This window comes from Bactrocera dorsalis, chromosome 5 (genome assembly GCF_023373825.1).
Source record: "Bactrocera dorsalis isolate Fly_Bdor chromosome 5, ASM2337382v1, whole genome shotgun sequence".
NCBI lineage: Eukaryota > Metazoa > Arthropoda > Insecta > Diptera > Tephritidae > Bactrocera > Bactrocera dorsalis.
This window is the reverse complement of record NC_064307.1, coordinates 2,569,565-2,597,034: the sequence shown is the minus strand read 5'-3', so window position 1 is coordinate 2,597,034 and position 27,470 is coordinate 2,569,565. Positions and strand designations below refer to the sequence as shown.

The 27,470-nt window shown below is 37.4% G+C and overlaps 1 protein-coding gene across 22 annotated transcripts in view; it reads right to left on the bottom strand.

Moving 5' to 3' along the window:
* LOC105232701 (collagen alpha-3(IX) chain) overlaps positions 1-27,470 on the bottom strand; it is a 382,089-nt gene that overhangs the window by 52,512 nt on the left and 302,107 nt on the right. For 15 of the 22 annotated variants that reach the window (XM_049457510.1, XM_049457513.1, XM_049457505.1 and 12 more), the window contains 6 exons: positions 19,088-19,669; positions 18,132-18,209; positions 9,314-9,551; positions 8,832-8,912; positions 5,055-5,200; positions 4,288-4,380 (listed from right to left, as the gene is read on the bottom strand). In XM_049457510.1, coding sequence (XP_049313467.1) covers positions 4,288-4,380; positions 5,055-5,200; positions 8,832-8,912; positions 9,314-9,551; positions 18,132-18,209; positions 19,088-19,669 — 1,218 coding nt within the window. The remainder of the gene's footprint in view (positions 1-4,287; positions 4,381-5,054; positions 5,201-8,831; positions 8,913-9,313; positions 9,552-18,131; positions 18,210-19,087; positions 19,670-27,470) is intronic. The other 7 variants (XM_049457517.1, XM_049457519.1, XM_049457520.1 and 4 more) reach the window with 2 other exon arrangements.

The following is a 27,470-nucleotide window of genomic DNA, read 5'->3' as shown; positions in this document are numbered from 1 at the left end:
TCAGCATAAAGCAGCCAAATAATAATGGAAGAGTATGAATGTGTTATTTGTTTTGCTGTTGTTGATGCTTCTACCAATTTTGCGGCGCATGTTACCCACACGAAGTGATAGCCGGATGAAAAGGATGAGATTGCTAGGGACAATGAAGTGAATTGTAGTCAGAATTGCGGAATCATTCTGATACTTGACCAAATCAATACTGTCGATTTTGAGTTTGGAGAAGCGTCTTTGAAAAAATCAAGGTGCCATTATTACAGAGCCTACCAAAACCGTATAGGATAATCTTTGTGATGTTCAATTTCAATTACTATTTTAAGTTTAAGTAAAGTTTAAGTTAAGTTTATGTTAAGTTTAAGTTAAGTTTAAGTTAAGTTTAAGTTATGTTTAAGTTTAAGTTTAAGTTTAAGTTTAAGTTTAAGTTTAAGTTTAAGTTTAAGTTTAAGTTTAAGTTTAAGTTTAAGTTTAAGTTTAAGTTTAAGTTTAAGTTTAAGTTTAAGTTTAAGTTTAAGTTTAAGTTTAAGTTTAAGTTTAAGTTTAAGTTTAAGTTTAAGTTTAAGTTTAAGTTTAAGTTTAAGTTTAAGTTTAAGTTTAAGTTTAAGTTTAAGTTTAAGTTTAAGTTTAAGTTTAAGTTTAAGTTTAAGTTTAAGTTTAAGTTTAAATTTTAAGTTTAAGTTTAAGTTTAAGTTTAAGTTTAAGTTTAAGTTTAAGTTTAAGTTTAAGTTTAAGTTTAAGTTTAAGTTTAAGTTTAAGTTTAAGTTTAAGTTTAAGTTTAAGTTTAAGTTTAAGTTTAAGTTTAAGTTTAAGTTTAAGTTTAAGTTTAAGTTTAAGTTTAAGTTTAAGTTTAAGTTTAAGTTTAAGTTTAAGTTTAAGTTTAAGTTTAAGTTTAAGTTTAAGTTTAAGTTTAAGTTTAAGTTTAAGTTTAAGTTTAAGTTTAAGTTTAAGTTTAAGTTTAAGTTTAAGTTTAAGTTTAAGTTTAAGTTTAAGTTTAAGTTTAAGTTTAAGTTTAAGTTTAAGTTAAGTACCATAATGGACTTAAAATATTTTTCATGCAGGGTGTAAACGAATTGCACTCACATCTATTCGCTTTTGCTAAGCTCTATTGCTTAGCTATACAACTGCAAGGTTTCGCCATTTTATTGCAGTTGATTGATTATTTAGTTGTAGTTGTAGTTTATTGTAGCACAAGTTGCGAATCCTTAGTAGCAAACTCGCTCTCAGCAACCTCTCAAGTGCTCTGCATTCAAGTGCCATGCAATAGATGTGAGTGTATGAGTACAATATGTATGGACATTTGTGTGAGTACAAAGTGTTGCTGGCATTATAACTGTTTGTGAACTTATTGAAAACGTGCGAAGCAGTGCTGACACACAGAAAAAATAGTGAAAAGTGTGAAACTGGTATGAATTGGTATTTACCGGGTGCAAGGACGCTCACAAACAACACTGACACTTAAGTAACAAATGTCAACTTTACTATGCAATAAGCAATAGTCAAGCTAAGCCGAAACGAGCAAATACGAGTCAAAAGGCCGTTTACTGAGATTTGCCAGAGATTGCGCGTCAAGGATAAAGGCGAGATGATTGAAAATATAAACTTTTTCGACACAGCAACACACATTCACACACTCACACTCATGCATGCGAGCTGTGAAGGACGCAACGTATTTGGGATTAAGGCTATTGCTGCAGATTTCGCCTATTTCGCTCTCGAGTAGAGGAAATTGAATGTAAAGATCCTAAAATGGGAAATTTGTTGCCGCTTTTAAGTCATACACTTTATTCGTTTACCTTTTTTGTTGCTGCCATTTCGTTTTTCATTTCTTTGTACATTCAAATTTGTTTGTTGCCGAAAATGTTGCACACCAACAAACAACAATGTTTGTCAATTTATATTTCCTCCAAACATGGAGTGAAGCGCAAAAGGTCCTTTTCTTTTTATTTCTTGCTGGTGCTGTTGTAATTTCACTGTTGTTGTTGCACAGTGCGTTCTAAGCTGTTTAAGCTCGGCGCTGCGCCTCTTCGAATTGCCTGCGCAGCGCTGGTGCTCACTTCGTCAAGTGTGCAGTCGATAAGCAAATAAAAATCTTTAAGCAATCACAGCAACCGTTATGCCGGCGTCAATCTCTGGCTTGTTGTTATCATTGCTGTTGTTGCCGTTATAGCTGCCGCTGGCTGTGGCAGCGCATGGCTGTTCATTTTATCGATACAACAAGTCAACAAGCGTGTGTTACTAGCAATTTCGCTCGATTGCCGCGCTGCATGAAGACTCTCGAACACACTTCGTGTGTGTGTGTACGTGTTTTCGTCTGTGTGTTCGTAAGTGGTTATCGAGTGGGTGTAGCGGGCCTAAAACATGTTCAAGTGTGTGTGTGTGCTGTGCCTTTTTTCGAATTTCCATTTTACAGAGTTTTACAGTCATTTCATTGCCTTCTTTATTTGTACACATTTTACCCGGCGTTTTTTGTTGTTTGTTGATTTTGATTTGGTTTGTTATTACGGTATTGCTGCCTGCGCTTGTCGTTCTTGTCATGTCAAAATCATCTGAATTGTCAATAAAGTAATGTTGCCGCTGGGAGCAATTTTTATTTAATATGTTTTCTTTAAATTGTCGTGATTTCCTCTACACTTGGTTGGCTTCGAGTGTTTGTGTGTGTGAGTGAGTATGTACTAGGGTGTTAGCTGGTGTTTTGTATCACTGTTTTCTTTTCTTCGCATAATTTATTTTTATTGCGTATCTCCGGTTTAGTTTCAGTTGATAAAATATGAGATTTCTGTTAAGACTCATATGGAAATTTAATTAAACTGCAGTAATTTGAATAAATTGTTATTAATTAATTAAGACTCAAAGCGCACAATCTATTGGGCTTATATTTTTTCCTCTCTGAAAATTTGTAGTGTGCGCTAGATATACTTTGCTCTGAGGGATAGTTTCATTTTGAGTAATTTAATTTTTATGAAATCCGTCTGAAAAGTATACTTTTGGCGGTAATTAATCAATGAAAAATGTAAGTAATAAAGACAGATTCACCATAGTCAATATCGAGAATTAATATTTATACATTTTATTCGACATATGACATAAAACTTCACAGAAGTATAAACACATTCTCAAAAGGACTAGGCTGGCGAACTATCAATTTTTAAGTAAATCTTCGAACTTATATTTGATTTAATGTCACACTTTAAAACCACATCGAAGTTTAGAGTGCCATTTTCAAATAATATCGAATTTATTGACAAATCGTCCAAACTATTTTCCTTAAACCCTATTTTCATATATTTGTTAAGGCACAGACATTGTATTTGTAAAGAAACAACATTCAAATAAACTTAAAGTGCCTTAAGCACCTTAGTGCGAGGGTTTGAAGGATGAACACGAAACTTCAAGTTCGAGTTTATTCCAAACCGGTGCCCTGAGCATTTGGAGACTACCAAAGTTTCTTTTTAATGGGAGAGTTTAAGCATTCAAAACAAAAATTTTAACTTTGTTTGTTGTCTTCTTTTACGATTTTGAGACGGCTTTCAAGTTTTTTAAACATCTTAATGACAGCAATTAAGGGATAAATATAAAACTTGAAGGTGGAAATTGCATGTTGGAGGAAATATATTATTTTCGAACTAAACTGGGGACGAAAGATTTCTGAAACTCCTAAAGAGACTATGTTGGAGTTTTTAAACTCGAGTTTAAAGTGCATGTTGGAACATACCACTTTCTGACCAGAGCATTGCACATTTAAGATGGCTTCAAATGCCTGTTAATTTATTCCTTAGTATGCCCTCAACTCAACAAAAAAAGTTATAACATGAAAAATTATATACAATGAGTTTTTCACACAATGTTTGAGTAGTTTTAATTTGCATTTGCATGCACCACTTCATTAATGAGTGACAGTGCAAAAAATAAAATAATAATAATCGAAGCAGATGTTTCCTACATAACTGTGATTGAGCACAAAAAAAAACAACATATTAGCAAAAACCGTGCCACACAAATCACGACTCAAAAAACTGGCTTTACAAAAAAAAATAGAACAAATAAAAAAGTGCGCATCATAGGCGCCGATGTGGCATAAATGTGTAATTGTGCCACACATTACTTTGCTGACACACTTGCACAAATTTGCACGTTACCGTTTTTGTCTACACTTTCTGGTACAACATATTGTTTTTTCCTTTCGCCGACAACAACTTTTCACAGCGCCACCGCCATTTATGTGGCACGCAAAAAAGCGCCGAAAAATTGGGAAAATATGAAATGCAACAATGTCATGTCGACACGCACACTTACCGCAATATATTGCCAACCCTTGTTGACGCGCACCAGCAGCGCTTCCTCCTCCGTGATGTAGGCCAGTGTGCCTGGCGGATTCATGGCTGATTTCTAAAGCAAAAAACAGGAGAAAAACAAAAAAATGTTTTATTCTTTTGCAAACAAAGCGCCATGTGCAACATATGTATTTATGATTGTGTGCGGCTTTTTCGCATTTGCGGCATGGGAAAGCACATCTGTCGCACAGACAAAATGATGAACACGCAAATAGGCATGGAAATAAATTGTAATCATAGGCACATTTTAATTACACACGCTCCGCGCACGAAAATTACTACAAATTGTTGAAAGAAAAAATAATTACTCTGCGCTAATGAATGATTTTTTACGAACTAATAAAGTTGTATGTGCGTTTGTGGCAAGCTTTCAGAATTTACGTAATTAAAAAGTAATATGGACGGCTTCTTGGTGCTTTTACAGAGATGAGTTCTTATTTGCCACAGTTGATTACTTTCGGGCATTGAAATAATATAGTTTAATGTTTAGTTCGAAAAGTTTACAAATGTTCAATGATTAAGAGTAAAAAATAAAAGTAACTGCATTCGTTTGTGTAAACATTGGAAATTGGAAAAATATAGCCTACGATATGCCACATTTGAAATGTTTAGAAAAGTCAAGTTGTAGATATTTTCTCTGTGTACGATCTTAAGTTATTATACACCGTCTGTTTGTTAACATTCGTTATAAATATATTCTTATCAAAATTATTTTCTTATAAGGCTCACCTTTGTCATTTCATCAATATTCGAAAACGTCACCGCACCGGGTACGATGCGCATATTCCAGGAAGATGCTGAGAAGTATGGTGTTTCTTCATCGTCATGACGCGAATGGCTGGGTGGACCTGGTGGGCCGGGAGGACCGGGCGGGCCTGTATAATTGTTCGGATCAGCAGATGTTTTGAGCGTGACAAGTTGGAAGAGATTTACAAAAAATGAAAATAAAAAGTAACTCCACATTAATTAAGATAATATAAATTATTTTAAAATTTTTCAGCAAAGCGAACATTTATGTAGAAAAGAATAATATTATTAATAATTTGACAACACTTTGAGTACAATAAAAATATATAAGTGAAGCAAAACTACAAAAGTAAACTAAAAGTGTTATAATAATTGCTAGAAAATAATAAAATTTTTGATATTTTGAATTAAAAAATTAAACCTAAGACCTAAAATTATATTTTCGTATGAAATTTCCCTTTACAAAGGTCTTAATGATTTTTTTTTCATAAAAACAATTCTTTTAAAAGTAACACGCAGTCAAGGTTATATATGCAAATGAACTGTGCATTCATACAAGTGGTTTATACTCATTGTGCATTGTGTGTTGCTCATACGACATGGTGTACTGTATGAATAGAGTGCATTTGAAGCACAATTTTAACTACGCATAAATTTCAAAGCAATATTTGTATTAAAAACTAATGATGAAATTTTTTTGTAGACTGGAAAATTGTGTAAACAAATATCAAAGTTGGAGGTTTATTTGCTTTGGAGACGCAAACCTCATTTCAAGGGATATAAAATATATTTATATGAAAACTATAGTGATTTAGACACTTAATACTTAAATTAAAAATAAAAAGCTTGTTTACATTGGTTCCTGGTAGTGCAAAAACTGACCCCTCAGGGGGCCTTTGCAATAAAAAATCAACTTGAGAATTAAAAAAAACACTCATATACATACATATTGGGGGACTTCAAAAACAAATTGGTCTAAATTTCAAAGTGTAGTATTTTTACATAACGGGAACCATTTTTCTTGTAGAGATAGTCATAATCTTCTTTAAAGCTTCATAAAGCTCAAGGTCTTGGCTTTAATAATCGATAATTTAAATAATGTCCCGTGTTAATTTCTGCACGAAAAACTAAAATAAGATTAGCAGGCCTTAAAGTTGAGCCATGGAGCTGTGATGGGTGAGAGTTTTTTTACATTAAATATGGTTTCAAATGTCCATATTTAATGTAAAACAAGCGTTGAAAAAATCAAAAAGTGAAGCACCTAAATTTAGATAATATTTTAGTCTACAAACGTTTATATTTAAAATTTAATAAACAAATACTCATACATTATCATTAATAAAATTTTCCTTTCTGTTCTAAAAAATTGTTGTAATTTTAAGAGTATACAACTTTTTGTTGTTGCCAACGCATTTTATTTGTGCATAACTTTTGATTCCAAATGAAGAAACGGAAGGCAAAAGTATAAACCAACAGTTATTTTACAGCCAATCGGCTGTGGCTCTTCGTTGTTGTAGTTGCGGTGATTGTAAGCGTGCAGCAGCGCGGATATGCAACAACAATAACATTAATATTTTAAGCAAAAAGTGGAAAGAACGCAGCATGCGGAAGAAAACAAGAGAGAAGAGACATAAAAACCGACGCCGAAGGCATGACAGAGATTGGTGGCGGCGAGAGTGGGAGCCTGCAAAGGAATTCCGCTGCGAAAGCGAATGCGGCAAATGTAATTTACTCATTAATGTAATGACTTCACGATGACTGAGTGTATACAATGCTGATGACGTTGCAACAACCACCGCATTATTATGGTTGATGATGCTGATAATGATGTTGCTAATGTTGTTGGGCAATAAGAAAGGCGAAATTTAATCAAAGCGAACAATCATCAATAAACTTTGTGCATTTCCTTGCGCAAGCTGCAGAAAAAAGACTCGGAGAAAATATTTTTTCCTCTTCCTATAAACATTTCACTTCCGCTTTCACTCTTTACTCTTCTCCGTGCAGAAAAAAGTGCGCATTTTTTATTGTTGTTTGTTTGTTTGTTGCATACAAGCGCATGCTGCTGAAACTGTGTCGTGTGTCGTCGTACTCGCATTGAAAATAGTATTCAGAGTTCAATGCACAAATAATTGCTGGGGAATTTTCACTTAACAACTGCATTTTATTCCGCAAAGCTGTAGTTATTGTGTGAGAATATTTTTCATATTTACCGTTATACACATATTAGCATAAGTTACTTGTGCATTCATATTTATATTTGTACAACAACCGATTCTGCATATATTATGGCGACTTGCACAATGGCCTTTATGCAAATTTCGGTGTTTGCTTTAATGTGCCATAATTGAATTAAATGTGTTTCGCAGAGTTCAATCGGGGTTTTTGAAAACCAATTAAATTTTAATATTGTCTACAATTAAATATTCGACTCGATCAGGCTTAATGCCAAGCCAATTTATTGGAATATTGTGTGGGAATATATAAATGACATATCGTAATCTTTTAAATACAGTGTGCGATAATCGAATGTATTCGAGTAATTGTAATGAAATTGATTACGGTACAATATCTTGCATACTTTTATGTGCGCAATGTTTTTGTATTGTTAGTCAAAAGTGCAAACATCAATTGTGGTGAGCTATTTGGCGGCGCAAATCAGTTCTGAAAAAACCAGTATGGAGATTCCCGCATATGAGTACCGAGCTTATGTTCGGGGGTTTGTGGTGAATCGTTTCAGCAAATTTAGAAATAAGAGTATTCGAATTTTGGTGACTTGTTCATAAGAATATGGTAAAAGTTGGTGTGACTGAAAAGCTTATTCACATCAGGTTGAATCAAAAACCGAAAATTAAAGATTTGCATTCTAAAACAGATTCCTCGATATTTTCTATTCGGGTGAAACCGATTCTGGTAAGGATATTATTTTTTACTTTGCTATATAGTTGACCTGACAAGTTTTTTTAGTTTTAGATTTTGGAAAATTCGGCTTAAAGACCGGTAGTGAATTATATTTATTCAAAGCAAATATTAAATTAAGAAGAAAGTTCGAAAATAATTATCGAAAGTTTTTTAATACATTGTTTGTTTAAACTGTATGAATTTCCACCACCTCTTTAGAAGTTATCGTTCTTATGACACACGATGCACTGGTAAGAGTAAATTTTAATATAGGGAAAATACAGTCTCTGTATTCTAATGCATATCGATATTTTCGAACATGGCATATAATTATTAAGAATATCTACTTTGTACATATGTACAATTTTTCATATATATATATATAATTCTTATATGAATTGAAATAATTTAAATGAGGTATAAATTAAATTGCACTTAAGCGTTGAAAGCATGAATTAAATTTCATGATATGTGTATTTATTGTTGTAATTATAATTGGTTGCATCAATTCAATACACATGCATTACTTTTCAAAAGTTTGAGTTGTGGATGGCAATATTAATGTGTGATTTTACTATTTATTAAAGGTTTGTTAAAAACTCGTAATATGAGAACAAATACAGATTATTTTCGGCAAAAAATCGGAATAACTGCGGTTGCAAAAATTATTTTTGCACAAAATTTTCTATATATATATATTCTTGTAATTAATTTATTGATTTATGGTTCAAATAGAAAGATAAAATTTCAAAATATTTGAAATATTCTTAGACAAAAAATGAAAAACAAAAGTATGCAAAAAATTGTGCAAAAATGTGCATTTCGGGAACAAATTACAACATAAATAAAATAATATTTTACCAGATGTGCTGTCTGGACGATCTCTCAAGTCTTGTAGTTCACGCATAGCTTTGATTTCATCGAGAGAGGAGCGTCCACTGGCTATAAGGCGTTGAGGTTTTGGTTATGCCAAGCGTTAGTTATTTGCAAAAGGCATTAGTTTTGCAAATTTATGGGATTAAAGGTAGAAGTAAGTTGTTAAGTATATACATGGTTAGGTACAATAACAATAAGTAACAAATATGGCATTGGATTAAACGCAGTATGTTCAAAAACTTTAATTGAATCAAAGTAAGCCTGATCAAAAAGGTATATTGGTAAATATATATTAGGAAATTAATATTTACAGCGAATTTTTCATAACTTGCTGATTAAACTACTGCTTTACTTTACTTTGTTTTGATTTTACTATTTTTCAACTCACACATACTTTTCAAAAAGATTTCTTAATTACCAAAAAAAAGAAAATAAATAAAATGGAAAACGCGAAAATCATAACATACCCGGTCGTCCATAGTAAGACGCATCACCGTAGAAACTGCGCGAATCCATGCCGGGCTCACCTTTCGCACCGGTTATTGATAAACCGGGCATGCCGGGTTGACCGGGCGCGCCTGGCGGTCCTGGTGGGCCAGGCATCGGTATGTATTGCACACCCTCGCCGGCCGCTGCTGGCAGGCCAGGTGGTCCAGGCAGGCCGTCTCGTCCATCCTGACCGCGATCGCCTTTGTCGCCTTTGGGCTGTGTGGAGGGAGGGGTGAAAATTTAAAGCGTTGATTATTAGTTTACAATGATATTTTTTATGAAAAAATATTTGTAGTTGGCGAGAAAAACTATTATTATGAAGTATGGTTACTTTGCTGTTATATTTCAGCTATCTCTTTGTACATTTTATGCACTTTTATACACTAATTGTGCGTATTAAGCAATAAATTGCGCACACTTAGTTGCAGGCACGACTATAATGTCAAGTTTTATGGCAGATAAATGAGGTCTCTACTGAATTCGCTATGTTAAGCACGCTTGTCTGCTGCTCTAACCTTATCTAAATCCGAGTGTCTAGACCTGCGACTGCGTACTTAAATGTATCTATATATGTGTGAGTGTTTGCTTACAGCATAACTGCTCAGCTGGCCACCAAACTGTATCTGTGTGAGTGTCTGTGCATAATGATGGCACTTTTATGAAGATTGTTTTATGGAGTGACGCAATGTTGCTGTCGTTTGCACTAGGTTTATTGCTACATTGTTTGTTTGCTGTTTTCGCCTATACACACACACACATATACATCATGAGGAGAGCCTGCTTCCGCTTGCATTTGCTATTGGACGCTGTTTTGGCGGCAGTCTGTTATGTGCGCACTCATACACACATACATATAGAGAAAGCACAGATCTATACTTACAAACAGCCGCCTAAGCTTTCAAGTGAGCAGCATCTGTGTAAGGTTTCTCGCATACACACATACAAGCACAGTTATGGGCCGCCACAAAGCCCTGCATATAAAATGTACATTGTTTGTTACAAACTAATTGACAATAATAATGGGCCAAGTTATTGCCACTACTGTGGCCTAAAGTGTGCCGTTGTATGCGCAGTCTGCAGGACGTGTACAACACTGGCTATTATCACCAAGAATTCCATCATCATTGCCATCACTGCGAACATAAACACATCCTATTCACAATGTTGCAATTTGTGCGAGCGCTCGGGCAGCTTTAAGTAAATAACCGAACAATAGAATGAGAGCGACAACTAGTTAGAGGCTTGGCGCTCTGCCTCCCTTCCCATCGCCGCTTACAATGTATGCTGTGGCAACTGTAACGGCGCTTTGCTGCCGCTGTTGAGTAATTTGAAACTTTGCTGCGAATTGCCTGTGAATTGCCAAGCGATTCGTTGCGGTTATTATTCTTTGATGAAGTTGTGCGTTTTACTGCCGCCGCTCGGCATCGCTGGCTGGCCGAGCGCTTGTAGCTGCCAGAGCAGCATCCAGCGACGCTTTCTTGCTTTTTTTTTGTTGAATTTTGCTTTATTGTTGTCCGAGTATTGCACTTGCTTTGTTTTGTTGTTGTTTTTATTGTGTTATTGTCGTTTTTTCTGCTTGGCGCTGAGCTATTAAGCGCGTCCATGGGCCATAAATGCATATGTACGAGTCGTGCTCGTCCTTTGGCTTGTGGGCATTTGCGGCCTGCGGGGAAATTGTAGTTTGATTTAAGTGCATTTGCGCGTTGCGCAATTCTCAGTGTTTGCACAAATAAATAGCGCGTGTGTGTGCGCTTATTGCAATTAATGTGTGTTGTGTGTTGCACTTCCTCTCTCACACACACACACTAACACTTGCAAGTGGCTAAGTAATTGTGAATTTCGCCAACTAAGTGTTGGGTAATTGAAATAAATGGCCAAGTAAGTCAACCTAATATTATTTTAATATTTAATAGTTGCTTTTGTTTTCGTTATATTCTATTTTAGTTAGCAAGCTCATCTACTTTATGCATTCTTAATGCTGTTAGTATTTATTTTAAAGATTTATTGCGTTTTAAACGCAACTTTTATTGTTCAAATATTTTCCCACATTACTTTTACCTATATTTATTTGTTTAGAGCATTGAAGCTAGATAAATCTTTATAAAAATCATTAGCCACTCAATTGAGAAGTTATGCAAAAAGCTAGTTATAGTGGAAAATATAGTTGAGTTATTAAATATTTATTAAAATATATTTGCATTTGCACTTAAATGTTATAAAAGCTTTGAGAGAAAGTATAAGTGCTTGAGTAGAAGCCAAAAGCAACAAAAAGCCAAAAAAAAACAACAAAAACAAAAATTATTTTGAATTGAGTCAAGAAATATTTTGCTAATAGGGAAAAAAGTTTACTCTCTTTTGAGTGAGGACGCCGGTTCTCCTCCTCGCTTTTTGTCTCAAGGTGCATTCTCGAGAAACTAGAAATATTTCGCAAAACACCTCAAAGCAGATTTGAAATATTTACAGCACCAAAACATAACAAACATGATTTAATATCAAGGCTAGCCCACATTATTCAAATTTATCGGGTTTCATTACATTTGATAAAATTTGTAAAAATTACGTACAGTAGTACATTCATCAAGCCTATCATTCGATATGTGACAGCCTGCATATGATGTCAAACCAGTTGTTATATAATTATATTATATAGTCTAGCAAAGGGCGCTCCAAAAATGAGCCAGTCGAAAAACCGAAGTTCGCTCGGAGAACCAACACCTACAGCCACCGCTTATAACTAATATATGGGAAATAAATTAAAATGTGTGAAGATTCAGTTTTTTGATCAGTCCGGGTCAAATGTGATCAAGTTGTTAATGAAAGTTTTCTTTCATTTGAAAGAACGTTTTTGAGATACGGATCTAAAATTTAATTCCTATGAATTATCTTATTCATCGGAACCACCGGTATCGAAACACTGTTTTATATAGCTACATATAACATTTTTTTATTTCACAGGGAATCTTCGCAAAATTTGGCACATATAATGTCCAAGGTATCGCTACAATATACAATATACAAAGAATTTGCTAAGGTACTGTAGTACAAAGCTGCTTTATTAAATGACTTATCAAAATCTAGCTAAAAATGTTTTTATATTTCTTTATGCACTAGAGGGGGGTTTTTTATTTTTAATGATATTCAATTCAATAATTTTTACTTAGATTTTTGTTTTTAATTCCAGAAGACCTTTTAACACTTGGTAAACAGTACAGACAGAATACAGAAGTATTTCCCGACCTTTTTCGCAAGGACATAAAATTAAAAAAACATACTTGATAACACCTAAAGATCTCTTTCATTTATTGAAATTTAAATTGTCGTTTTTGCTGGTGAGATGGCTTGAAGAAAATCATAATTAAACTTTTATAGTACGATTTCATCTATTCCAGCTTCAAAATTATTTCCTAATACCACCATTAAGAGACACGGCAAAGTATAAACAACTCTATAATAGGTAGTGAAAATCTAGATAGAATGATCGTATACCAACAGCGCGCATCCCTCTTTTATAGTCCTTTTAAGTAGAATGTGGAAAGTTGCTTATTGACAAGTATGCACGTACAAGTGCACTCATACATACCAACATGCAATTAAAGCAGCGCGCCATTTAGTTTGGTTGCTGACCTGCTTTCAAGCACTTAAATCAAGTTTATACAAACATTAAGTTGATGAATAATAAACTTGGCAACCTGCTGTTAAATACACATAAGACAAAAGTGACTAAGCTGAAGTTGGAATACCTGGCGAATGCTATCTCTAAAATGCACCGTTTTGTGCAGATCAACAAAGGCGACAACAAAAACAAAAGGAAAGGTAAAAGTAAAAATAAAAACAAAAGCGTAGCTAAAGGTAAAACCAAAAGCAGCGGCAAAAGTCAAAATAGCTGGGACATCAAACGCTGGAGACTAAGGAGCTAGAAGTTGCAGCAGGGGAAAGGAGCATAAGACTTAAAACGAGTTGAATAGTTTAATACATGAAATTGCATTTCCATTGCTTCGACACCGGGAACGACTTTATGCTAAAGCAAATGCAACAATAACAAACACAAGAACAACAAGTTTATTACAACGTTCCCGCCTTTATAGATGCGGCGCTCGGTGTCGGCGCTGCCGAACAAAAGCGCGCGATGAAGCAATTTTGTCGCTGACTCAGATATCTAAATGCACAAAAGTGACACAGAGCAGCGCCACGCGTTACGAGCGTCTTCTATGGAACGGTTGTGGAGGGGAGAAGTTTGCATTTGGCGCACGGCGAGTGGTGAGTGGCAAAACGCGAAAGGTGCAGTCGTGGCTTGGTCGCATTGAAGGGCTGCGCTTGAGTTGCAAAGTGGAAAACTACTTCAGTTGCTCTAATTAATATTATGCATTTGCTTGCCGCTCACTGCTGTGTGAAAGATGAGCGTGGAGGTAGATAGCGCAAAATGGGTCGGTAAAGCTAAAAGCGCAAATCTGGCGGTATAAAACAGTGAACGCGGTAAGTGAGGCAGCAAAAGCAGGTGTAGAAGTGGTGCCGAATTTGTCTGCTTTGCATGTTGTGTCCGAAATCGCCCTGTATTTGGGCTTGCAAGCATTGACTGGTTCTCGACTGCACGGGTTAATTTTTAACGGTGCTTCAGTACTCGCGCTAATATTAATATATAATAATGTTATGTGATAATAATAAGTCAAACTAAATTTGGTTATTAAAAGTTCTAGAAGATTTAAGGTATGAAGTGTCAAAAAGCCTCAACTTTGGTCCTCTTGAGAGGATAGTTAACTAAGTTCATAAACATTTATAAGGCTGCGATATCCTTCCGTCTATGATTGCACCGGGAGCTGGTTTTTAAAGCACTTGATCTACGAGGTTTAGTCTGCCACTGTCCAAAAATATTCATGCGTTGGCTGGAGGAAAATGAGATATTATCAATTAGATGCTCTATCCCGCACAGTCCAGTTTCCGCCAAACCAATTTCAAAATATCTTCGATGAACCATTGGATTTTAAATTATCTGCCAAAAAAAATTTTATTTTGTACTAAGGATCCACATCCAAGAGTTGTTGGCATAACAAAGTTGATCTGTTCACAAGAAATCTTTCCTGATATTTTAATAACAATAACCTTAAGAAATAAGAGAAACGAACGAAATCAGCGGAGTCATGATAGGCTAGCGGGTTGTTTAAGCCTCGAGATCTAAAACCACTAAAACCACAACTAATATTTGAAATTACGATATAATAAATTTTTTTTTCAGAGAAATAATTTTTAATTTTGAAAACTGAACTAAAATTAAGACATACGCAGCAGAAAAGTTCATTTAGCTCAAAATTTAGACTATTCTAGGAATAAGGGTTCGAACTGTCTTGATGAGCTATTCGGTATATCTAATTCATTTCAGTTAAGGTAAAAGTAACTGCAAACTGTTCCAGTCAGAATTCTCACTAAGAATATTAGGCCAAGCATTCCCCTACAACTAGTGAGGGTACTTTTAGGTAGATTTAGAAGTTTAAAACGACTGGTATACAGGAAGACTTAACCTAAAATCTCATTGTCCGAAATGTTCTAAGACGAAAAGTTGTCAGAAGAGATTTGATGATGAATGTTTCATACCTTAGCCGTACCCGACCTAATCGAGCAGTAATATGAAGGGGGATGCATCAACGACTTTCTCAAGGAATGTTGGTAACGGGTGACCCAGCTTAGGTTAGGTTAGATGGCTGATCAAAGATCGCACGTGGACTGTACGTAGTCCTTTGTGATGCCATAGAAAAGAACTCCCGTGTTCAGACTTACAGATCAGCAAAGCGCTTGGTAGCCAATACAAATTTGCAAAGGCATTTAATATCTACACCCACCAGTTCGGTAGGATGTCTGAAGGTATGTGCCCCCAAATGTCTAAGTCTTAACCTCCCGAATGCGGGACAGTCAAGAAGGAAGTGCTGGCTAGTTTCTTCCGCATCTCCTTCTAAGCAGCTTCTGCACGCGGCATCCGATAAGATTCCAAGTCTTACAGCATGTGTGCCAATAGGGCAATGGCCCGTCAAAAGCCCCACCACTAAGGAGAGGCTAGCTTTACTGAGGGCGAAGAGATCGTTGGATCTTCTGCGATCTATTCTTGGCCAGAATGCTCTTGCGATCGCGCAAGTACCAATGCTGGCCCAACGTTGACCAAGCATCCGCGTGGCCCAATTATCCAGTAGTAGGACACAAGAGGACACCGGAGCACCGACCCGTTCCCATTCAAACCGATAGTGACTCTAGGGTGCCTTTCCTTGCTAGCTCATCAGCTTTGCAATTACCCGCTATTCCGCTGTGGTCAGGCACCCATACAAGTCTTATAGAAAATACTGTCGCCACCAGGGACAGTGCCGCCAGACACTCCTCGACATGGTGTCATAGAGCCAGAGGACCACCTTCGGTGAGAGGCCCCACCTTTTGCCGATAGCTCCTCTACAGCAGTATAGGGCAATCGATGCCTTTTTGGCTCCCTCCTCGATATTCGGCTTCCATGAAAGCTTCCTAACCAGGATGAGCCCTATATACTTCACTGTATCTGCCGGTTGTAGGCAAATACATAATGCTTATATCTTCTGCTGAATAAAACCATTTCTGTTTTATTCGGGTTTATGCCGAGTCCACTTCCGACCGCCCATTTAGTTACAACGCCGAGATATCCCTGCGTCAGCTCGTATACGGTACTCAGGAATTTTCTTTTGACCATAAGTGCAACATCGTCTTTATAGGCAATAACTCGGCAGCCCAGATCCTCTAGTTTCTTAAGAAGGTCGTTAACGACCAGGATCCATAAAAGAGGAGAAAGAACCCCGCCCTGAGGTGACCCAAGTAGAGGTACATTTTTCAGTAGCCTTCTTTGACAGATCTCGTGTAAGTCATGATAACCAACTATTTGATGCCTTAAATTGAAGTTCCTGATCTCGGCGACATTTGGTTTCAACAAGATGGCGCCACTTCCCACATATCGCAACAACCGTTGGACTTATTGGGAGAACACTTCGTTGAGCAGATAATTTCACGTTTTGGATCTATAGGTTGGCCACCAAGATCGTATGATATCCCACCGTTAGACTTTTTCCTGTAGAGATATGTGAAATCTTAAATCTATGAGGAAAGTCTCGCTTCGATTCAAGTCATCAATACCACACGTCTCATTCGCCAGATACACGTTGCGGCCACCATTTGAAAGAGTGCAATTAAAATGGTTTCCTGATATGGTGTTAGGTTGCATTAAAATTTTATAATTTTTCTTAAAAAAAGCTTTAAACAAACTCACTAGATTGGTTATATATTTCCTTCAGATACGGCTTTTTGCCTTTAAAAATAAGAACTTTTATCCTGTTATTCGATTTTTCTTAATTTTCTTTAAAGAATTTGCCGTAAATTTATATTAAATTTCATTCTTTAAGTGCTTCAAACCATAAAAAGGAATATTATTTTTAGCACTTCAATGATCAAATGAGTGAACGTAAATTCAGAAATATTTTATTATTACTAATCTATGTCTGTTTAAGTATTATTACACACCACACCGCAAATAATTTGCCTCATACCGACTGCAGACGTATTTGTTTCCATACGAATGCCCATTCACCTAATTTTGTCTGTCTGCCTGTGGGGCTTATGATATTATAGTACATAATTTATAGTATTGTGCTGGGAGGAATTCTATTTGAAAGTGCCAATTTCTTTATTTTCATTTGGGCTTAAGTGCCGCTCAACGCTTTTGTCGGTCAATGAATTCTGCACCGTTGTGCTTTGAAGCGACACCCCTTGTGCTAGCGTTGAAATTAGCTTGTATGATGCGCGCAAGAGCCTGTAGAAATGGGCCGAATTTCGTCGATTAATTTTCACTGCTATCTATTTGTGTTTCTTTCTTTTATCAAACATATTCGCCACACTTATATATTGTTGCAGAAAGCTGCATAGCACCGCTAAAGTAGGGAGCGAACCTGTAACTGTCCGAAATATGCGCTGATGTCACCAAACCCATGCACCGAAGAGCCACCGCTGCTGTCAGCGGCCCGCCTGCAACGTTTTAGTTGCCGCTAAAATATGTATCGTCGACTCGCGGGCTCGTTGGTTTGCTCAAAGTGGGACGGACTGATATCCGCAGCATTTTAGGCAAGCAGTGTAGGTAAGTATGTAAGCGGAATGGGTTTGGCTGCATTCATTGGGGTCAACATTAGCGCTAAAGTCATTTATTAAGTTTGTTTCCCTCGCACACTTTTGGTTTTTGGTTTTTTGTTTTTTTGTTTATGTTTGTGTGGCTGTTGGCGCTCGCTTGTTGGCTCTTCGGCGTTTTTGAAGCTTTGTAGCTCCCTTCTCCTGCAGTGCGGTTGTTTATATTGCAAAATTTTGTTTACGGCTAAAGTTTCGCTCACACAAATGGATGGTGAGGGTTTTCCTTTGTTTTTGCTTTTATTGTATGCATACTTTTCAGCTCTAAGTGCTAACCCTAATTGCATAAATTAAGTCACAAAGTAGTTGATGATTGCATTGGCTTGGAAAATGCTGATTTTGTTGCTGTTGTTGGCAGGTATGCTTCTTTGTATGCTCGAAAAAGTATTATAGTATGGAAAAGTTAAGCTTTTAAGAGCTTCACTACGCTTAATAGAATCAGATATAAGAAGTTTTCTGCAAACGTTTTTTTTCTGAAAGTCTAATGTGGCTCTTAAGGGATTATTTCAAAGTGCGAATTAAACAAAACGCAGTTTTTGATTTGCATACACAAATATCAAATGCCCATATATGTTTGAAGAATCTCAGTTTTATGAGAGAGGGATATGGGGTTTAGATACTTACTCCTTCTCGTCCGCCAGTTTCACCCTTCTGTCCTTTGGTACCTGAATCACCTTTGGGGCCGGGTAGTCCAGGTCGACCCTGCAATCAAGAAACACAAATTTAGTTGAAAATTAAATTCCTCAAAATAATCAAGAATTAAATCATACAAAGTAAATTATTTTAATATGCATTCCGGTGAGTGTTTGCGACCCATTTACCTCGCCGAAGTTATCGCCAACAATTTGAACGTGTCAACAAAGTGAATAAACCGTTTACAAGTTCCGATACAAATTGCCGCAAAATGTTCCATTTGGACTCAAATAAATGCAAATGCTGGCAAGAAACTTCCAACAAAGTTGCAAAAGCACTCAAAAGCAGAACAAACGGCTGTGGATTTACACTGGCAGAGTTCGTGCAAGATATGCGCAGCGTAAGGTCAAAACGAAACGGCGTCGCAAAGCGAAAGCGAAATGTGAAGGGAAATAAATGCATCAGCTGCAAAAGGAAATTGGAACTGGAGTAGTGTATAACTGTGCCACCGAATCGCATAAAAGTGCTTTGGCGTATAAAAGTGTGGTTGCAATTGTTCTGGCATCCGCCGTCTTCTCGCTTTCAAAATTGCGACTGCCTGGATTTAATGTGGCAGAGAAACCGAGAACAACCTGCGCTTTGTGGATATTCAAAGCACGCTGGTTAAATATGAAAAGCGAAGTAATATTATGCACCCTATTGGTTGCTGGAATGCAAATTCACCACGTGCTACAGGGCGGATGAGCAACATTTTTGCGTTTGGTTTGCGTTTAATTCACAACTTAATGTTTATTGATGAGGTTTCTAGGGTAGCTAAAGAAAGTAAGTAGTGCCACTTTGATGCGAAAGCTTTGCGCTCAATCGAAAGCTGTTTATTGGAGTACCGTTCTCAAAACCTAAATGATGGGGAAAATAATTACGCTTATATATTTTCAATTTTAACTCACCGAATGTCCAATATCGCCCATTGGACCAGGTTTGCCCGGCGGTCCGATCGGTCCAGCTTGGCCCGGTTTGCCGCGTCGTCCGCGCATACCCTTCTCTCCCTTCTCCCCCTTGGTGCCGTTCATAGCCATGCCTTCGTAACCGCCAGCGAAAAAGGCCTGCCCTGGCGGTCCTTCGGGTCCGCGATCGCCTTTCGGGCCGCTCAGGCCCCGCACACCTTTTTCGCCCTTCTCACCTTTGGAGCCAGGCAGGCCGGTCAAACCGTTCGACCCAGCTGGACCAGGCTCGCCGTTCAAACCGGGTGGCCCCTCATAGCCCTGCGGACCGCGTGCACCCGGCGGTCCAGGTGGACCCGCTGGACACTGACATTGTCCGCCCGCCGCGCTGCTCGATGTACCATTCAACGAATTGTCTGCATAAATAACTTCACCAGGTGGACCGGGTGGTCCGATGGGACCCAATTCACCGGGCAGACCACGATCACCTTTGAGACCAGGCGCACCGGGCGCTCCAGCCATGCCCGGCACACCGGGTTGGCCTGGTTCGCCTTTTTGGCCATTACCGCCATGTACGCCCGGATGACCCTGGAAGTGGAAAATCGTAAATTTGTTATTACCAATATTATTACGTAATTAAAAAGAGAGCTTTAATTATTATTTGCAGCGTTCATATTTTTATGCATAATGATATTTTAATTTGCCGCTCAGGCTCAAAACAAATAAAAGTGGGCTTCCACAAATTGATGGCCACATAAAAGCAACACAGCTGTCACTCACACATACTAATCAGCCTAACACTGAGGCAAATCGCTGCTTATGAAATGTGTTATTGTGCTCACTTAACTTCACGCACACACACACACTCAGTCATAATGAACAAAAACACACACACTTGACCCTACACTTCAGCGCCAGAATAGCCACAATCGCGCCTGCACCCCTGCTCCCGCACCGGTGTGCGTAAATTGCGCTGTAACCTAATTTTCAAATTCAATTTTCCACTTGCTTAAATCAAATCATCCCAAACACGCCGCCTCGGCCAGGATATAACACAAATAAATTTATGCTCAAATTGCAGAGGGGCACGGCGAGCCACGAGCAGCGTGCACGAACGCCAAAGAAAGTCATACATTTTTTCCAGCAATAAAAAATTTCATCATCCGCACACATTACACACATACAGCTACACGTACGGCAGATGTGCTGGAATCTGCATATATGGGCACACCAACAGCCAAGCGGAGCACTTAGAGTGCCGCCTGCTGTGTGTAGGGGGGTGAGGTGGGATGATGGCAGTGTAGCACATAACAGCCAAGCGTCATGATTCAAAATGAGTTGCCATAAATCCACACACGCTCTTGGCAACTCATTTATATGCACGCATATACACACATACAGGCGCTGGCATGTTGGCGTGCACACTCACTATGTACGAAAATGTATTTGTATGTGTGGGTATGCATACGAAGGTAGTCGACACTCGTCAGCTATGCATCACTCCATCCATCCTATGATCCGTTGACCAAGTTGAAAGCTTGTTTGGCTTGTTTCACGCCCCTTGTAACTGTGGTTCATTTGCTCACCACACCAGCGCATGAATCTACCTACAACTACAACAACAACGATAGCAATAAAATAGTGCATACATATCCATGCCACTTTTTAACACACTTTTGCATAGCCAACCATCGACCCGTCGACCTACCGACATTGACATCGTCGCTTGCATCGGTGATTTTGAAGGCTTCACATCAGCGCCTAATGAATTATTAATAAACCACATAACGAACGCGGCAACTCGGCAACGCAGCAGTTCTGCCGGCGATGAAGTTGCGCCTTCGCCTCTAAGCACGATATGAGCCGACAGCAAGTGTGCCATTTGTCTACACACACGCACATACACGGGTATGTTCGCCAGTTTTTGCTGTACACAAATAAGCGTCGATCATATCAATATTTGTATTTAGCGCCATTTTATGCGCGTCACCCATTTTTATATGTTGCAAGCAAGCATTTTACCCAACGCAATGACTCAGGTGCGCGCTCATTTATTAGGGCAGTGCAGTTGTGGTGAGAGAGTTGGGCAGGCAGTTGACATCAAATGAATATGTGAGCCTCAGGTATTTAATATGAATATATAAAAGGTTTGAGGTGAAAATGCGTTTGCTAATTCTTTCATAGACGCCAAGGGGTGTTTAGCATTTAAGTGATAACGAAAAAAATTAAAAAAAAATATTAAAAAATATTAATGCTTATAATTGATTATTATTAATGTTTAAGGCTTTGCTTACAAAAATATTTGATTCTGGAAAATGATATTTTAACTTAAAATCCATTAGATTGTAGGAGAAAGTTAAAGAGAGTTATGGATTTTTGTTGGATGAACAAAAATCAAAATCAAATTACCTTGTCTAACAAAAGCGCGGGAACTTCCGATCACTTTGCTTTCTCTTTTTGCAATTACTGGGCCTTAGGAGAGTGGCGAATTCAATTTCTCGTCCTCTACGTTCACAGAATTAAAATCAGGTCTACGAAAAATTGTGGGTGATATCCTCTCCAGGCGGAGAAATTGGATTAGGATACCTTAATTTAAAAAGTTTAGTACACTGTTACATATAGACAGAGTTAGTCGCTCGGAAAGGTGATAACCTGTCTAAACCTTTTCGTGTTATGGTTTTCGAGTAAGGTCTTTCAAAGTCCCGACATTCGTTAGCGATATCTATATCTTTCTTACTTTGAGAACTCTTCCGTAGTGGAGTATGGTGCTACTGCGCAGGTTGTTTTAAGTCAAATGAAACTTATTCTTTGTACCCTGAGCTCTATACTAGATTTCCGCGACTGTTTTTAGTATCCTGTAAATTTCATAATCAATTTTTTCAAACAGTTTCCAACCGTTCTTGAAACGGCATAGTCGTGGCATTTTGGCAATCGATCGCTTCAATTTAGTGACTCATGGTTTCAGAAGTTCATAGTGTACGCCCATATCGTAAAGTATGCCCTATTGATTCTATTAAAAACAGAGCGTTACCTTGGCGTCATGGATATTCGGCTTTATTATTGATTAGCAGTCAGTCAGTTAAGGTTTCATATACGGTTTTTTCAAATAGGATAAAGGATCCAAATACGATCCGATACTGCAATGTTCTCTTTTTGAAGCGTTCAAGCAACATTACTGATAATCGAAATCGTCTTTCAACGTCTCTTCTACTAAAAAATGAAAAATTTCAATTGAGTCTTTCTTCATATTAAAGGAACTAAGAAGAACACCCCCATTGAAACACTTTTTTATGTACAAATTTCGGCTTATTTGAGTGAAAAAAATTATTGTTCTTAACGCTTTAAAAAGTATACATATATATTGAAAAGGATGCACAAAGAAATTGGCTTTTCTACGTGTCTTTAGAATAATAGAATAATAATGAGATAACGTTTTATAGTGGCAAACTATCCTGAAAATTAAACAATTTTAAACTAATCCACCATTGACTTAAAGACTAAGGTTGTCAGATCTTTAGCAGCACCCACTTATAGCATGTTGGGCACCGAATGGTTAAATTGAAGATGGTGGGAGCAAACGCTTAATTCAGAAAAGCTACGAATACCTATATTTATTACGTTTTTGGAAAAAATTGCGTTAAGTGAGAGCAATAATGAGCGCTTAACCACCGGTGTGACTAAAACAACAATAATGACCAGGAACGTTTCTATGGTAACAATGATGAATTGCGAAACTATACAAGTGTATGTGTGCAATATATATTTTGTAATATTTTTTTCTAACGCCACTGATTACTTCATAAATCGCTCAATCGATTAACGGAATATTTATATTTATACATTCTGATGTTGCTACACACCCCATTTTTTATTTTCAAACCGCTTCAAGTACTTTCATGTGTTTGCCCTATATTTACCGTTATGTAGTCATGCTGAAATCACAAAAGAAACGCGAGTGAATTGCCACTTAAACACAATATAAATTTACACAGCTTTAGCTCATAGTTATAAAATAAATATCACTCAGCGCTAACGCGTGGGGAATAGAATCGCAAAATAAAAAGGGAGCAATTTGTATATTGCAATGATGGAGTTTTAAGTATCGAAAATATATACATATATTACAGTGAAACAAACACAATGGAATACATTACACAAAAAATTCGAAAAGGCAACGCAGTGAATCGAGTTTGAATTGCTTTGAAAGTGCCGTGGAAAAAGTTTACGAGCGCGAAGCGAAGTGTTGCAAGTGATGAACGAGTATGTGTGGCAAGTGGAGCACTCGCGATGTGTTGTGACCCCAAAGAGCCATAAAAACGGCAAACTTTTTTCAACCGTTCGAAACACAAGTGCTTAAATAGAAATAAATACACACGAAGACTGACACAAATCATAACAAATGATTGGCGAAAGGGTGAGCTAAAAGAAGAAATTACAACAAAATCACAAAAACAAAAAAGCAGAAGCAATAATAAACCATAAATCGTTTTTAATGGCAAAGCCAGGAGTTAAACAATGGCAAGCACAGCGTTGATTGACAGCGGAAAGCGCAACGAGTGAGAAAAGTGACGTAAATCTCTGGGTGTGGTGAGAGTGTGGGGGTTAGGAGAGGCTTTGTAAATGTTGCTGCGCTTTGATTTTTATTTGCTTAAGTCAGTTGATAAAAATTTATGACAAACTGATATTCTAGCAGCCAGTGGTTAACGGTAAAAGTGTGAGGGGCAGCAGACAGTTTAGATTTGCTAACTCTGGCAAATTGAGGAGTGATGAGAAATTATGGCTGTCACAGACAAATTGCAAATGTTAGTAGGAACTCTTTTTTCGGATGGAGGCTTTACAAATAATTTGAATTGCAGTTATGAAATATATAGAAAAAAGGTGTTTAAAACTGTATTTGAAACATAAAAACTATATTTAAAAAGGTGAAATAACACAAAATAGGAAAAAAGCCATAAAGCAGAATTGATATAGCTTTCTAGAAGAAATGTTGTTGAAGAGATAGTAAAGCGGGTTAAATGTAGATTGATGTATAGCTTCATTGGATATATCGTAAGTTCCGAAATATTTCAACTTTAACATTTTTACAATTTTCTAAACTTTAAGTTTTAGCAAATCTTTTTAGTTGATACCGTCAATTATAGTTTTTTTCTTAATTTTAATACAAATCTCAATAACCTCAAAAAGAAAATTTAATTGTAATTAACATCCATGCTAAAGTAACTTGATTAGTTTGTTATTTGTAAAGAACTAAACTTCTAAACGGGGGGCAATCTCACTCCGAAACTCCAAAAAATTTAAATGACATCTCATCAAATATGACCCGGACTGACAAAAAAAAAACGCACATTCTCAGGCATTTAAACAATTTTTTAAAATCGGCTTCAGAAAGAGCTTCTTTTGAGTCAATATAATCATGCCAAAACTTAGTCAAATTTTCCTTACACTTATTTTATGTTTCGGCTGGGATGGGGTTAAGTGCTTTCAGCGAACTTTGCACTCTTTCGGTTTCAGCTTAGTTTTGAAACGCCGTTCTCTAGATTGTTGGACAGTTTCGACGTCTTATTCATATACCTACGTTTCATCACCAGTAATGTCACGTCTAATGAATTTAGGGTCATCTACTACGTTGTCAGACATCTGTTTTGCGACCTCTACTCGACATCATTTTTAAGATCTACTATCAATCATTCATACCCTCACTTGCTTCATACTCAAACCACAAACCAAAATGTGTTGAGTCGAACCATAAGGAATGTTGGAAAAAGTTGGTTCCAATATTTAGAAAAAAAACTAAAGCAAATTAAATGCAACAGAGTCCGGGTCCCACTTGATCGGATATTAAAACATTATTCTTGTAAAATCGTGTAATACTGTTGAGAAACTGAAGAGTAATATATTCTACCAGGCATCTGGCAGACCTTTGAGTTTAAGACTATGTTCCTTGACTCAAAATACTATATATACGATAAGTAACTAAATTGCACTGCAAAGTATACGTTTTCAATATGCTAATGTTGCGTCTTCACAAAGTTGCCAAACATATTGCACTAATTTCATAACCACTTCGTCTTCTGCTGTCAGTATTCAACTTAGAAACGAAGAACATGTGCATCAAACTTCTTCAATACGAGTATACCTATTACTACCATATATTGCACTAATAACTATGACAAAGTAAACCACCAACATATTGTATGTATATATTTGTATGTATTTCCCAAAGCACCGAAGCACTATGCAACATGCCCTGCTTACACGTTCATAACTGTTAAAGTTATGCTTTATCTCTAAGTAATTTGTCCAGAATATGCAGCCAAGCATTAAAAGAAATTTGTTAGCAACTAACCGAAAACAGTCATGGCGTATGAGTAACTTTTCTGTATGCAAAACATTTTCAAAGCACACCAATGGAAAGTTTGCAACAAATTTCCGTAAATTAAAGTTTAGTTACTTTCGACGAAAGTTTAATGTCATTTTCTAACTTGTCACTAACATGCCAAAGAGCGCGCACGCGTACACACACACACATACATAGACAGAAGCAGACACCAGCAGGCAAACAAACAAATTTCTACATAAATGCACGAGAGCGTGACATGTGTGTGTCATTGTGGCAATGTATGCATATTTATGAGTGTGTGTGCTTGTCAAAAATTGAATGTGTGTGTGAGCGTGCGTTTGTTATTACCGTTACGCGAACCGGCAATGTTGGATTGCCATTTTAATTTACATGCAACTGCCATCAAAATATGTATACTAACGGGCAACAACAACACCAAAAACAAGTACGACCTGCAATTTGCAGCGGTTATAAACTGCAACAACAACTACAACAATCATAACCAAAAGGTACGAGCAAACTTTAATGTTGGCAATTTGCCGCTTGCCGCTCGCCGCGCGCTTTCTGCTGACTTCCAAACCGCGTGCTGATGTTTTTATGTTGTTGTTGTGCTGGTACAGCAACGTGCATGTTGCAGGCACTGTAATGCAGGTCTGGCTCGCTGGCAATCGATTGCCGTAGTTTGACGAATCGCATGACTGCGGTTGTGTGTGTGTGAGTGCGTTTGCAGTGAAACTTATGAATTCGCCAGAGCGTGTTGTTGTTGCTGTTGTTTATATGTATATGTTGTTCATATTTATTCATGCACATATGCGCGCGCGTATGTCACTGAAGTGTGCAACAGCTAAAACATATGCACACTTCAACATGCAACACGCGGGCTAGATAAAGTATTTGGAATATGCGCTCATACTAGCGGCTGCAGGTGGACAGACAGACACACGTACTTTCGCAACGGCCACACTATGCGCTCCGAGTTGGCCCTACCTCCACCTTCCTCTCTCTGCTGGCACATGTGAGGAAACTCATAAAAGTTTTGCGCGCCAAGTGCTGACAGGCATGTCTATGAGCCATTCAACCAATCCGACTGCCGCTGCCTGCCGCCTGCCGCTCATTCGAGCTGTCAACCAGCCAACCAAGCCGCCACGCAGCCAGTCAGTCAGCCCAAAATGCCACACGTTAAGTACTTTATTTACAAAAAGCAAAAGCGTAAAGCAAAACCGAAGAAAAAACAGAAAGCAAAAACAAAACCAAAAAGGCATTAAGATCCATACGCTCGAACTATTCAGGAGAACAGTAAACATTTTATGAATGTATTTGTTTGACTCGAGTTCGGGTCTTGTTTATTTGCGCACACTCACACAGCCACAAACACATACACATGTGTGAAGTTGTACTTCTAGTGTGAGTGTGTGTGTGCGAATGCAATCGACATTGACGTCGCTGACGGTTTGATGAAATGCGCTATGAAATATGCAAAGTGCGCGAAATTTGTTGTTCCACTGAAATTTTAATAAACGACTGACATGAGTTTTGCATTAATGTTGCCTATTACAGCGGTCTTTAGGCGCACAAATGAATGTCAATTATTTTGAAATGTTTGGCTTTTCTTACAGCGCTCTATGCCTATTGTTGGCATTGTTGTTGTTGTTGCTGGCAATCCGTTGCTGGCACATTTGCTGGTTGTAGACCTCATGCTAATGATACGAGTAATATGGCAACTTTGCTTTATGCATGAGAAGGCTCGCTAAACGCCAGACGTCAATTATGTTCGTATTTATAGAGCCGACGAGTGATGGTGAGCGAAAATGGAGAAAGGGTTGCAATTGTTTAGCAACACTTTAAGTGTGCTTTCTCGTGCATTATTGATATTTATTCATATGCTTATTTAATGTACATTATGTATCAGTTTATATAATGGAAGTACGTACTGGCAACGAATTATTGCTAAAAGGTTTTGTTCTGTTCAGTGTTTCTCTTGGTTAGATATCATAATAATATTGGTTAGTCGAAAAAGGCTTTTCGTATTTCTAATCAAACTTCAACTTA